General features: G+C 40.5%; 1 protein-coding gene across 9 annotated transcripts in view; it reads right to left on the bottom strand.

Annotated features, from left to right (window-relative positions):
* Positions 1 to 2,064: 2,064 nt before the first annotated feature.
* The window catches only part of SLC39A11 (solute carrier family 39 member 11), a 515,419-nt gene continuing 504,795 nt past the window's right edge, over positions 2,065 to 12,688 (bottom strand). For all 9 annotated transcript variants that reach the window (XM_072645551.1, XM_072645556.1, XM_072645548.1 and 6 more), the window contains 2 exons: positions 4,652 to 4,810; positions 2,065 to 4,114 (listed from right to left, as the gene is read on the bottom strand). In XM_072645551.1, the coding sequence (XP_072501652.1) occupies positions 4,036 to 4,114; positions 4,652 to 4,810 (238 nt within the window). In that variant the 3' untranslated portion in view covers positions 2,065 to 4,035. The remainder of the gene's footprint in view (positions 4,115 to 4,651; positions 4,811 to 12,688) is intronic.

Genomic DNA, 12,688 nt, shown 5'->3' on the forward strand with positions numbered 1-12,688 from the left:
GGCTTTCCGGAAAGAAATGTAAAGCTCCTCCCCTTCCCCCATGAGGCAGCTAGGTGTCCCAGTGGATAGAATGCTGGGCCTGGAACGACAAAGACCTGAGTTCAAATCCAGCCTGAGCCACTTATTAGCTGTGTGACCTAGGACAAGTCACTTAACTTCTGTCTGCCTCAGTTTCCTTAGCTGTAAAATGGGAATAACAATAACACCTACCCTCAAGGGGTTGTTGTGAGGATTGAATAAGGTAATATTTGTAAAGTGCTTAGTATAGTGCCTGACACATAGTAGGATCTTAATAAATGCTTATTCTCTTCCTATTTTCTGAAAGGACTCAGTAGCTGCCTGACTGGTAGTTTAAATCCAACAAATGCTTTGCATGACTGCATAAGTATCATCTATGGCAAACTGCTTGCCTTTCTCAAGGAGGGGGGAGGAGAGGGAAGGGAAGGAGAGAAATAATTTGGAGCTCAAGATTTTAAAAAAGTGAATGTTAAAAATTTTTGTTTACATGTAATTGAGAAAAAAATTTAAAAATTTAAACTATATTTTGCTCCATGGAATCAAAAGCTCTTAAAAAGTCAATAAATAATAAGCACAGCAAAAAAAATAAAATAAATCCAATAAACATTTGTGAACCACCATATGGAGAACATTGATCATCAGCCAAGATCATTTAGTGTAGAAGTGTCTGCTTCCTCTACCCCTCCTGCCCCCTGGGTTCATAGATTTTTAAGTTGGAAGAAATTTTAGAGAGGTTGTCTGGTCCAGTTTCTTAATTTTACATATGAGGAAACACTCAAGGAGGTTCATTGCTTTGCCCAAAGGTTAGAAGCAGCAGAATGGGGATTTGCTTTATGTCCTTTGACATGAGCCCATTCTGCTCCATTGGGCTATATCCAGACTTCAGGTTTGGCTTTGTACCCAGGAGTCTCCTGCTGCTCGGTAGCAGAACAGGGTCATCCATCACCCTCACTCACAATCTCTGCTCCCTCAAGGTGAAGAGGTGCAGGGAGAGGCACGGAGATAAGAAACTTGGCTTCCGTGACTGTCTTAGAGGTGTTGGTTTTTCAGTCAAGCCATCAGACCTCAGCTGTCTCAGGCCTTGAGGGTGGAAGAACTAAGGAGGAAGGGTTAGAAATGAAGAGGACCATGTTTAGCTCTTTTCTCTGAGTTTGTAGAGTACTGGAGGAAACTGGGACTATTCAGAGAATAAAATTAAACTGGATCCAATAACAGTGTCAAGGGAAGGTCCTAGAAACAGCTGTGTGTGACCTGGAAGTGGGCATGGGGGTAGAGGAGGATGGCAACATGAAGACTTGGTCCTATGATTTTGTGAGCAGGGTTCTTGGTGTCATCACCCACCACCAATAATCATTTTCCATGGGGCCTACTAGACACAGTGTTTTGTCCAGCATGTCATGATTCTCACCCTCTGGGTGCTTACTCTTGAAGACATCAGGGATTGAGACCTTAAAACACCCTTTGCCTCACCCTTTTTTGCCCAGCACTACACTCCTCATGTCTCAGAGAATTTTAAAGTGGGGAGGGCCTTTGCTGGCCATTAGATTCAACATCTATCTGAAAGGAATTCTGACTATAACATAATCCTGTCTGCCTGAAGTCCTCCAAACAAAGGTGTCTTCCAGGATCTGGCTTGAAATTTGCTTCCTTTGTGGAGTTTTCTCTGATGGACCTCACCCAATTCTGGTTGCTCTGCCTATATATCCCTTACATGCTTAATTAGTCCATATGTGGCTTCATAACTTTTTTCCTTATAGTTTACTGCTGCAAGGGACCTTAGAGGTCATTTGGTTCATTTTACAGACAAGGACACTTAGGCCCAGAAAAGGGAAATGACTTGTCCAAGGCCACACAGGTAATAAATGGCAGAGCCTTATCAAAATGTTATGTTATTATATATATGTTCTCATGTTTCATTTATGTGCCTTTTCTGTCTTCCCAAGTAGACTTGAGCTCCTTCTAACTAGCTTGTCCCACATTCTCTGAGTTAAAAGATAAAAGAAAATTCATACGAAGAAGGCCTGAAAATGTGGCAGAGACCATCTGTTTCAACTCTTAATACCCCCTTTATTGAAATCAATCACAGTACAAGGTCATATCCATTGGAAAGTACAAGGTCATATCCATTGGAAACAGCATTTTGCATTTTGAAGAGCTATACACAAAGTAAAAAACAAAACAAAGACAAAACACCATCCACCAAACAAACGAATCTTGGCCCAACATCCCCTTCCCCTCTCCAAGAGGCCTTTGGTTTAGGAACACAGAAATGGGCCCAGGTTGAGGGTCAGCCTCGGAGTCTTGCATTTTTACAAAGCAGGGCAGTCTCTTGGGCTTGGGGGTTGGTCAGGGGGCATGGTGTGAGGTTGGAGGTGGTGGGGGTGTGGAGAGAACATTCAGAAACTGTCAACATCACACATGTAAACTTACAAAGTGGGAGCTGCCAATATGATGCCTGGGCACCCAACTGATGATCTGATTCTCAGCTGAGACTATCCAAAGTCATCTATGGAACCCATTCCTTTGGCTAAGGACAACCACAGGTCCTAGAGAGAGTAGTCTAGGTCATGTCTCAAACCTTCTTCCCTTTACCACCCTCTGGCTGTGGGTGAATCAGCAAGTCCCATCACTCTTTGTCTGAAAACCTTTACCTGTGAGGGACAAGACTGGTTTCTGACCTGTTATAACAAGTCATTCTGCAGGTCGGAGATATTTCAAGAGCACAGTCTGTCTAATGTGTTTTTGGAAACTTGAAAACAAAACAAAAAACCCCAAAATTCTTCCTTCTGCAACAATCCTCATCAAAGCTGGCTTATTCAGTGTAGTGGCTTTGGGGTCAGGTTACAAAATTACCTCCTGGGGCTGATCTAATATGTGTGCATGGCAGGAATTAGGGAGGGAGTACAGAACAAAATTCCAAAAGGTCTGCCATAGCTGGCTGTACTAGGCCCCTGACATTGGTCAAATAAGGAATTTGTGTCTCTAATGTCTCCTTGGCCTCATTATGGAAACAGTCTATGTCAGCTTCAAAAGTTGGGGGTTAGGTGGTAGTGGAACAGGGAACTGGCAAACAGCATGGGTAAATAAGCTGCTGAGACCACAACTCTCTTTGTTTAGAATAACAGGAACTGCAGAAGTTGAAAATCAGGCAATGTACTGCCCCTTCCACTGTAGACCCCAAAGGATCACAGTTTGATTTTCTTTAACTTCTATAGCTCCTCTTGCTTTTTAAAAAGACAGAATACCCAGTGTCTTTTCCCTTGGGTTTATCCCTTTCACTAATCCCACCGCCCTTAGAAAAGGTGGGGAAGGGTATGTACCAAAGTAGAAAACTTCTTGTTTTGGCCTTAGGAAGTAGGCCAAGTTGTCTAAGTGATATTCCAGTTCTGCTCCTGGTTGAATTCAGCATTGGAGGGTGGCATAAAAGCTCTTTAAGGCCCCAGGATCAAAGATGGTGAAGATGTAGAAGGAAGGGATGAAAGGCTACCTGGCCTCCCTCTTTTGAGTCCTTGGTGGGGGGGTGCCCAGGAGCTCACTGCTTGGTTCACAGGGTATCCCATTTCTGAGGGTTACCTTTGGGAGTCTCATCCTTGCTAGAGGTACAAGTCCAAGGGGATGGGGATGAGATCATGTCCAACAAATGTGAGCAGACCCTTAGGCAAAGAGGAATCTTATGTAAGAGCAGTCCACTGATGGTAGCCTTTCTGAGAGGTCACTCATTGCCAACCCCACTAAGGGAAGAAGAGCTGAATGAAAATCCAGAATTCCAACATCAACATCCCCTCAAAATAAAAATAACAAGAATCATGTTGTAATTAAGAGGCAATCAGATTAATGACTAGCTATATGGGATGCTAAGATGAATCAGAGAAGGGAGGGAGAACAAGATTTAAAACCCAAATTAAAAAAAGTAAAAATAAAAATCCACTTGTGGAGAATTATGTTCCTGGTTCCACTGAAGTCAACTGCCACCTCCTTCTTCATTCAGTCACGTTTAAGGCTGAAGATTCCTCGGCATTAGCCCAAGCCAACATCCAGTGACATCATCACCACAAATCCCAGGATGGAGGTCCAGGATGCTAGTTTCCCATTACCACTGGGAAGGGAAAGGATCAATTTTCAGAAAGTTTTGAATTTGAAAAGCAATTTTTCCTTTCCCCCATCTCCCACCATTCCAACGGAGTGATTCCTTCCCAAAGGCATGAGGTAGTGTGCACTTGTTTGCTCTTTTTGTAGTCATCCCACCTCCCCTCAAATTAGCACTGGCCTTTTTCTCATTTCTAAACGTGCTTCTTCAAGCTAATCTCACCCCCCTTTCTGCTCTGACTTCTCTTACTGTGTCCCCAGGCCCAGTTCCCCCATGATTTGCCAACAGAAAGTAACTAAGTAGAAGAGAGAGTATATTCTATTTCTTTTCATCCCACCCTCTGCCTCTCATTAGGTTCATAGCTTGATTTTTCTTAAGCCCTAGGCCTGTGTCTTTTCCTCTTTCTTTTACATCTCAAGTGGCCCCCAAGAACACACACATGATTGAAGCTGGTGTAGGAGTGTGACAGGGTAAAGAAGATACAGAAGACGAAAACAAATAGGAAGTTCCAGAAGAAATGGATGGAGGACAAGGTAGTTTCCAAACCTGGTCTGGGCTTCAGGAATGATGTCATCAATGACTACATAGACCATGGCACCAGCTGCAAAGGCCAAAGCGTAAGGAAGGATAGGCTCAGCTAGGACCACAGAGAAAGCCCCAAAGATCCCGGCCACTGGCTCTACCATGCCACTCAACTGGCCGAACCTGTGAGGAGAGAGAGACAAGATCCAGGCTACTCAGGCTAGATTGGGGCCCTTCAGAGCCCCACTTGTGTCTAGATTTTTGCATTGCCATTGGCCAACACAGAAGGGCTGTGTAGGATCAGTGCATCAAGGAAGGTCCCTAAGAGTGCCTTCAGTTGGGAGGGACACTCTGAATACAGCAAGTCAAGGATTTGGACTCTCAAGGAAAGGGGGAAAAAGCCTCTACAAAGACAGCTTTATTTTACATCTTCCTCAAAGAAACCTAAAAATACTTCATTATGACAAGTTGCTTCATTCCCTATGGCTGCTTTGTTATAAAAAACAAAATTTTAAAATGCTTGGGGTTAAATTATTATTCTTGGACAAATACAAAGATTATAAGGAAACAGGGGCCTTTCAAAGTCAACAGAATCAGAAAGCTATATATAATTACATAAATAATGACTGCAGCAAAAGCCACAAAAATCCATAGGCATCAAAAGTGTTTGGAGAGGTGAAAGGGGCAGATGGGGCATTTTGATAAGTACATCATTAAAAATATTAACTTAGTACAATCTTTTCTTTAAAAAGGATATTGGTCAGCAGAATCAGAACACTGAACACTGTAACAGCAACTGACTTTGTCAGACTTGGCTCTTCTCAGGAACGCAATGATCCAAGACAATTCCAAAAGACTCATGATGGAAAATGCTATCTACATCCAGAAAAACACCATGGAGTCTGAATGCAGATCGAAGCAGACTATATTTTCACTTTTTTTGTTGTCTGCTGTTTTCTCTTTCTCATGATTTTTACCTTTTGTTCTGATTCTTCTTTCACAACATGACTAATGTGGAAATATATTTAATATGACTGTACATGTATAGCCTATATCCAATTGCATACTGTCTTGGGGAGGGAAGAGGGGAAAGAGGGGGAAAATTTAGAACTCAAAATCTTATAAAAGTGAATATTGAAAACTACAAATAAACATTAAATAAGTAAATAATGGAAGCTTACAGGTTCAGGTACAGTTGTTTATAATAAAATCTAAGCAAAATATTTTTGATTTTGTATCTGGATCCCTATTGTGGAGCAGAGAGCCTCAAACATCATAAATGCTTAATTAATGTTTGAATTCATTTTTAAAATTCTTGACATATTTGAATATTTGCATGTGTTGATGGTTGCTAACAACAACCAGAAAAAAAAACTGTTACTTTTTTTAAAAATCTAAAAAATAAATTTCGCTTCTCAGCAAGGCAGTCTGTTAAGTACTTTTTCCATTTCAACCCAAGAAAGTTCCTTCTTTCTCTCATACTCTAATTTCAGAATGGCCTCATAAAAGCCTGATTGGGAGTATCCAGTTTATAGGGGCATACATTTAGAGCTGGAAGGGGATTTCAGATTTTTTTTTACAGATATGGAAAGGGAAGCCCAGAGAGGTTAAGTGAATTTTCCCAGGTCACACAGGTTAGACAATTCCCATTTCTGCCTTTTGTCCCCACCCTGCTCTTTCTTCATTCTACAGTTTCCCCTTGGTTAGCGATTTTTTCTCTTTGTTTTCTCGAGTCCCTTTTGGTTCTTTTTGGTATAGATCTGTGATTTCATCAGTGTGGAAGAACTTCTGCAGTGGAAATTTCTTCCACAGAGCCAGATAGCAGAATGAGAGAATTGCCTGGGATGCTGACTTCCCATGTTCAAACAGCCAGTATATGTGGACTGGCATGGAAGTCTTCCTGGTCCCCTGCCAACCTTCTTTCTGCTACCCAACACTGCCTTTCTCACGCGCAGTAAGAGGAACCATAGCGCACAGAACCCTGGACCTGGAGTCAGGAAGACCCAAGTTCAAATCTGGCCTTAGACACTTTGCAACTGTGTGACTTTGGGCAAGTCACTTCACCCCTGCCTGCCTCTCATCTATGAAATGAGGATAATGATAGTACCCAGATCCTAGAGTTGCTATAAAGCTAAAATAAGATCATATTTACAAAATGCTTGGCAAACCTCAAAGCACCATGTAAATGCCAGCTGGTATTATTGTTGTCTTTCATCCTGGCAAAAGAATTCATCCCCTGGTGGTCAATTTAAAAGTGGTGAGTCTCTCTGCCCTCAGCGAGCTGGTCTGCGGACAGCAGATAAAGGCTTTCCAATTTGTTAAAACCTACAAGGACCTTCTGAGAACTCTTCATTGCTACAAGGTGGATGGCATCTGAGTGGGTGCCCTAATTCCCCTGATCACAAATTCCTTTTTTATGTGTGGACAAGGGACAATCTCAAGTTGAGCAGAGATTCCTGTGAATCACCCAATGGTGTCATAACATGTCCTCTGCCTTGTGCTGTGCAGGACACATCTAGGAGGGTGTTACTGCCAGGGCATTGGTAATGTATGCCACAGCGTGGGCCTCAGAGATAAGGTGACACCATTTGCAGATAGAATCCCAAGAGAGGAGTCAGAAGACCTAGTTTTCTGCTTCCTGGCTGTGTGCAGCCTCTGGCAAGTCATACTACCTCTCTAGACCTCAGTCATCCCATCTGTAAAAGGGGAGAGAGCTGCTCTGACCCAGGTCAAGTTCTCAAGCTTTTCTGAGGGTAAAGGAGGCAGTAGGTTGAGGCTATAATCTTTTCCTTTCCCCAGGTCTGTGGCAGATTTTGGTTATCTGGCTATAAGAGAAAGTAAGCACTGAGATGCGGCTGATTTTTAGTAGAGGGAACACTCCCAGAGAGTTCTCCCTGCCCTGATTTTGACCTCTAATTTCTCCTCCATACTCCTGAAACACAGACCAGCAACCCCGCTGTTCCATGGTTTACAGAGAGTTCATACCCTTGGCTTTTACACTTAAGGAAAAAGTAGGTTTGACTTTGAGCCCAGACTAGAGGGAGGGAAAAACACCAAAATTCAAGGTCTGAAAGTTGACCACAGTCTGCCGCTTCCTCCTTTCATAATGGCTTTGATATTCAGGGATGATTTCCAGTGCTCCCATTTCAACTCAGTTCAACAAGTTAAGTGCCTACTGTGTGCCAGGAACTGTGCTAGGTATGAGGAAAGAAATGAAAACAGCTTTGACCTTGGGAGGTTATATTGTATTGGGAAAAACACTACGTATGCAGGTGCTGTTTCCTTTTTACCTAAAATCACTATCCCCTAAAGCCCACTGATCAGGGATGGGGAACCTGCAGCCTCGAGGCCACATGTGGCTTTTTATCAAGGGGATTTGTTCTGTGATGCTTGGATTCGGTCAAAGGGCCACACTTGAGGACCTAGAGAGCCACAAGTGGCCTCAAGGCTGCAAGTTTCCCACTCCTGCGGGTGTTCCTGGGAGAAAAGAGTATCCTAAAAGGTCAAGATAGCCTTAAGAGGGGAAAGAACTAAGGCAAATTTGGTCTCATAAAAAAAAAAAAGCCTTTAGCTGGAAGGTCATGAGACCTGGGCTCTGGTCTTAGTAAGCTATATCACCAGTCAAGTCAACAAGTATTTATTAAGCACTCAAGATGCCAGTCATATACATGAATGGAAGGTAATCTCAGAGGGAAGAGACCTGCGGTGGGAGTGGGGGACTGGGAAAGACCTCTTATAGTTAGCCAATAAGCATTTATTAGAGGAAGATGGCAGAGCAGGTCAGAAAACTTTCTACTTTCCAAATTTTTTCCGCACAAAAAGATAGAACACTGCCTCAAAGGGAAAGGAGAGCAGCAGAAATAAGTCAGGGTAAAGCAGTTGTTCTCCTAAGACAACCCAAGAAGCCGCCAGGAAAGACCTGACCTTAACTGCAAAAGTTTGGCCAGAGAGAAGAGCAAACACCTCCAGGCCAACTCAGTGGAATCAACAAACAACAAGCCGTGGAAGAAGGTCTCAGCAAACTTTCACCTCATGGAGAGACAGAGAGAGGAAGAGAAAGGAAGAGAGAGAGACAGAGAGAGAGAGAGAGAGAGAGAGAGAGAGAGAGAGAGAGTGCGCGCGCGCTCTCTCTGATGGTTAAGAAGACTGAACGACCTTCCACCAGTCAAGGGAAGCCAATTACAGCTATACTGACGAGATGCAACCCAGGCTGGGCTGCTGCTCCTACAGAGAATAAGACCTACCACACCCTGGTGAGCACAGTAGCAGAGGGGTAGGGACCCTCCTGTCTGTGGACACCTGCAGGACAACAGAGTTCCTGGTTTCAGTGTCAGGGAAGACATGACAGCTGTAGTTAGTTTACAGCAACTGGACCATGATTACTTGCAGGACAATGTGACTGAGGGCCATAGCCACGGCTTACGAGTGGAGAGGAGAGCTCAAGGTTGAGTCCCAGGACAGACCTCAGAAAATAACAGTAAGAAAGACAGAGGCTAGGGGCATCATTTCCCCATACCTTGGCCACACTAATAGCTTCTAAAAACAAGATAAAAAAAATAAAAATGAGCAAGCAAAGGAGAAAGAATCCAAACATAGAAAGCTACTATGAGGATAGAGAAGATCCGAGTTCTGAGTCAGAGGAAGATGATGGAGCTAAGAAAACTACTCCTTTTTTAATAAGTCTCAAGCACAAAAAGATGTTTTAGAAGAACTTAAAAAGAACTCTAAAAATCAAATAAGAGAGAAAGAGGAAAAATTAGGGAAAAAAAGAGCAATTCAAGAAAATCAAGAAAATTATGAAAAGAAAGTTAACCAAACTGAAACAGAGAACCAAAAACTTAAGGAAGAAAATAACTCCTTGAAAACCAGAATTGGGCAAAAGGAAGCGAATGACGTTCTAAGACACAAAGAAATAATAAGACAAAATCAAAAGAATGAAAAAATAAAAGAGAATGAGAAACATCTCATCAGAAAAACAACTGATCTGGGGAACAGATCGAGGAGAAGTAATATAAGAATAGGCGGTCTGCCTGAAAATTATGATAAAAAAAGGAATCGATACAATACTGCAATAAATTATCAGAGAAAATTGCCCTGAAGTTCTAGAATAAGAAGGCAAAGCAGAAATAGAAAAAATCCACTGATTACCATCTGAAAGAGATCCCAGGAGGAAAACTTATGGGAATATCATAGGCAAGTTTCAAAGCTACCAGGTTAAGGAGAAAATATTGGAAACAACAAGAAAAAAATTAATTTAGATATCATGGAGCTACAATAAGGATTACACAAGACCTACTACGTTGAAGGACCAGGAATCTTGGAATATTATATTTCAAAGAGCAAAAGAGCTGGGGTGACAACCAAAGGAACCTATCCAGAAAAGTTAAGTATAATCCTGAATGAAAATAAAGGACATTTATTAACTGAAAGACTTTCAGGTATTTATGATATAAATGGCAGAACTTAAGGGAAAATTTGAATATAACATCCAGAAATATAAAGTAAATATTAAGGACCAATTATAAGGGACTCAAGAAGATTAAAGAAGATTAAACTGTTTACTTCTTCTATATGAAAATATTATCAGTTTTTTAATGACTCATTTATATTTGAGTAGTTTGAAAGAAAGGCTTGAACTGAGCTGAGTATGATGAGGCGATTCTTAAAAAAGACTGTGTAGGGAGAGAGAAAAAGGAGTAATCATCTCATCCAAATGAGGCAAAAAAGGAAACGTTGATACAGAAGAGGCTGGGGGGGGGGGGGCAGTGCTCAAACCTTACTCTCACCAGGAATAGGTTAAAGGGGGAACAACATATATATGTATATATGTATATGTGTGTGTAAATGTGTGTATGTATGTATGTATATAAGTCTTCTAAATTGAGAAAGAAGTAAGAGAATAAGGGGAGGGGGAGAGGATAAGGGAGGGATGGGGAGGTTAAGGAACAGGAGGGCAAGGTAGCAGGTAGAAGTGAAGCAGAGGCGTGAGGAGAGATAGGAACAGGGCGAGGACAGTAAGGAAAAGTAGGAAGGAGGAAAATACATAAGTAACTACAGCTTTGGATGTGAATAGGATAAATTTATCCATAAATGGAAACTGATAGCAAATTAAAAAACTGACTTGGACAATACAGTGCTCTCAGGAAGTGCTGTAAAAATGAGAGATACACACAAATATAAAATAAAGGTCAGGAACAGAAATTATTATATGAAAAAAGTAGGGATAGTCATCATAATTTCAAAGTTAAAGCTATAAAAGATTTAATCAAAAGAGAAAAACAGAGAAGCTACACTGTGTCAGTCATATTATTCAATACTGTTTTAGACTATTAAAATAACTATAATGTTTTTACATTATACCTATCAAAACAGACACACTTCTGATACAAATACAGTTAGAGCTAAATAACTGAAATCATATTTATTATTCATGGGAAGGTAAAGCCAATATATTTTTTAAAAATGACAATTTTACATAATCTATTTAAGTAATGCCATTCCAATCAAATTAGTAAAAAAAAAATCTTATTGAGTTAGAAAAAAATAATAATAAAATTCGTTTAAAAGAGCAAAATGTCAGGAACTTCAAAGAAACCAAGGGAAAAAAATATGTAAAAGAAGTAGATTCAGTAGTATCAGACCTTAAAACACAATACAAGGTGGGAATATTATTGAAGTATAAAATGGATAATTTTGATTATTTCAAATTAAAATTTTCTAGTATAAATAAAACCTATGCAGCCAAGAACAGAAGGAATATAGAAAATTGGGAGAAAAACTTTCATAGATAATCTCTCAAATAGAATGAGATTGGATCAGAATATTGCTATGGAGTGGGAAATGATGGGCTGGTTGATTTAGAAAAACATGGAAAGACTTGAATTTACGAAAAGAAGATGCTATCCACCTTTCAGAGAAGCAGATGACAAGTAGAAATAAGTATAGTACAGTATTACATATATATGTATGTATGTTTTTAGATATCCATGTATATGCATATGTGTCTATATATGTGTCTATGTGTGTATGTGTACATACTTAAATGTAACCTTCCTTGAGGAGGAAGGAAGAAAAAAATAAAATAAAAAGTGCACAGCAGAGAACAAAAGAAAACCTACAAGGACCAAAGAAAAGCCAGACAGCTTGGAAAACAATGTGGAATATTTATTTATATAGGTTTTCTTGAAATGGAAATTTATTGCTCTACATTGAATCTTCTGTTCTGTAGTGTACACAGAATTTTTTTTATTTTGTCTCTTAAATTTAAAAGAAATTCTAAAAAAAAAAGCATTTATTAAATGTCTACCATATTCTAGGTACTGTGTTAAGTGCCGCAGAAGGTAAGATTTGAGCTGACTTTTGAAGGAATCTAGGAGTTGGAGGTGAAGAAAGAAAATATTCTGGGTCCTAGAATGCCAGTTAAGCCAGTGAAAAAGTACAAAGTTGGAAGATGAGTGTTTAGCACAGTACCTGGCACACGGTAGGTGCTTAATAAAAGCTTGTTGACTGTCATGTTCAAGTCACAGCAAGTTTCCATGTAGCTGGTTTGTAGGATGTGTAGAGGGTAGGCAAATGGGAGAAGATTGGAAAGACAGGAAATGGCCAGGTGAGAAGGGCTTTAGATGCCCATCAAAGGATTTTCTATTTGATCCTGGAAATATAGTGTAGAGTTTATTGAAGATCTGGGTTCTGATTCAGAGAAAGATAATGGAGCTAAGAAAACTACTCCTTTTTCAATGAATCTCAAGCACAAAAAGATGTTTTAGAAGAACTTAAAAAGGAGATAGAGGGGGAAGGAGAGAGAAAGAGAGAGAGAGAGAGAGAGAGAGGGAGAGAGAGAGAGAGCGAGAGAGAGAGAGCTCAAATTTAAGAAAATTCATCTAGGTACAAATCACTTTATTTTTATCTCTTTTACAGATTATTCCCATCCATAAAACAGGAACAACCCCCCTCTTCTCCAAAGAGTGAGGTTGAGAGTAGGCAATGAGCATTAGATTTATAAAGCTCAGTGAGAACAATGTGAATGTTTTTTTGCAAGTTTCAGGTATGAGACCTCTGATT

The sequence above is a fragment of the Notamacropus eugenii genome, chromosome 2, assembly GCF_028372415.1.
Source record: "Notamacropus eugenii isolate mMacEug1 chromosome 2, mMacEug1.pri_v2, whole genome shotgun sequence".
In the NCBI taxonomy this organism is placed as follows: Eukaryota; Metazoa; Chordata; class Mammalia; order Diprotodontia; family Macropodidae; genus Notamacropus; species Notamacropus eugenii.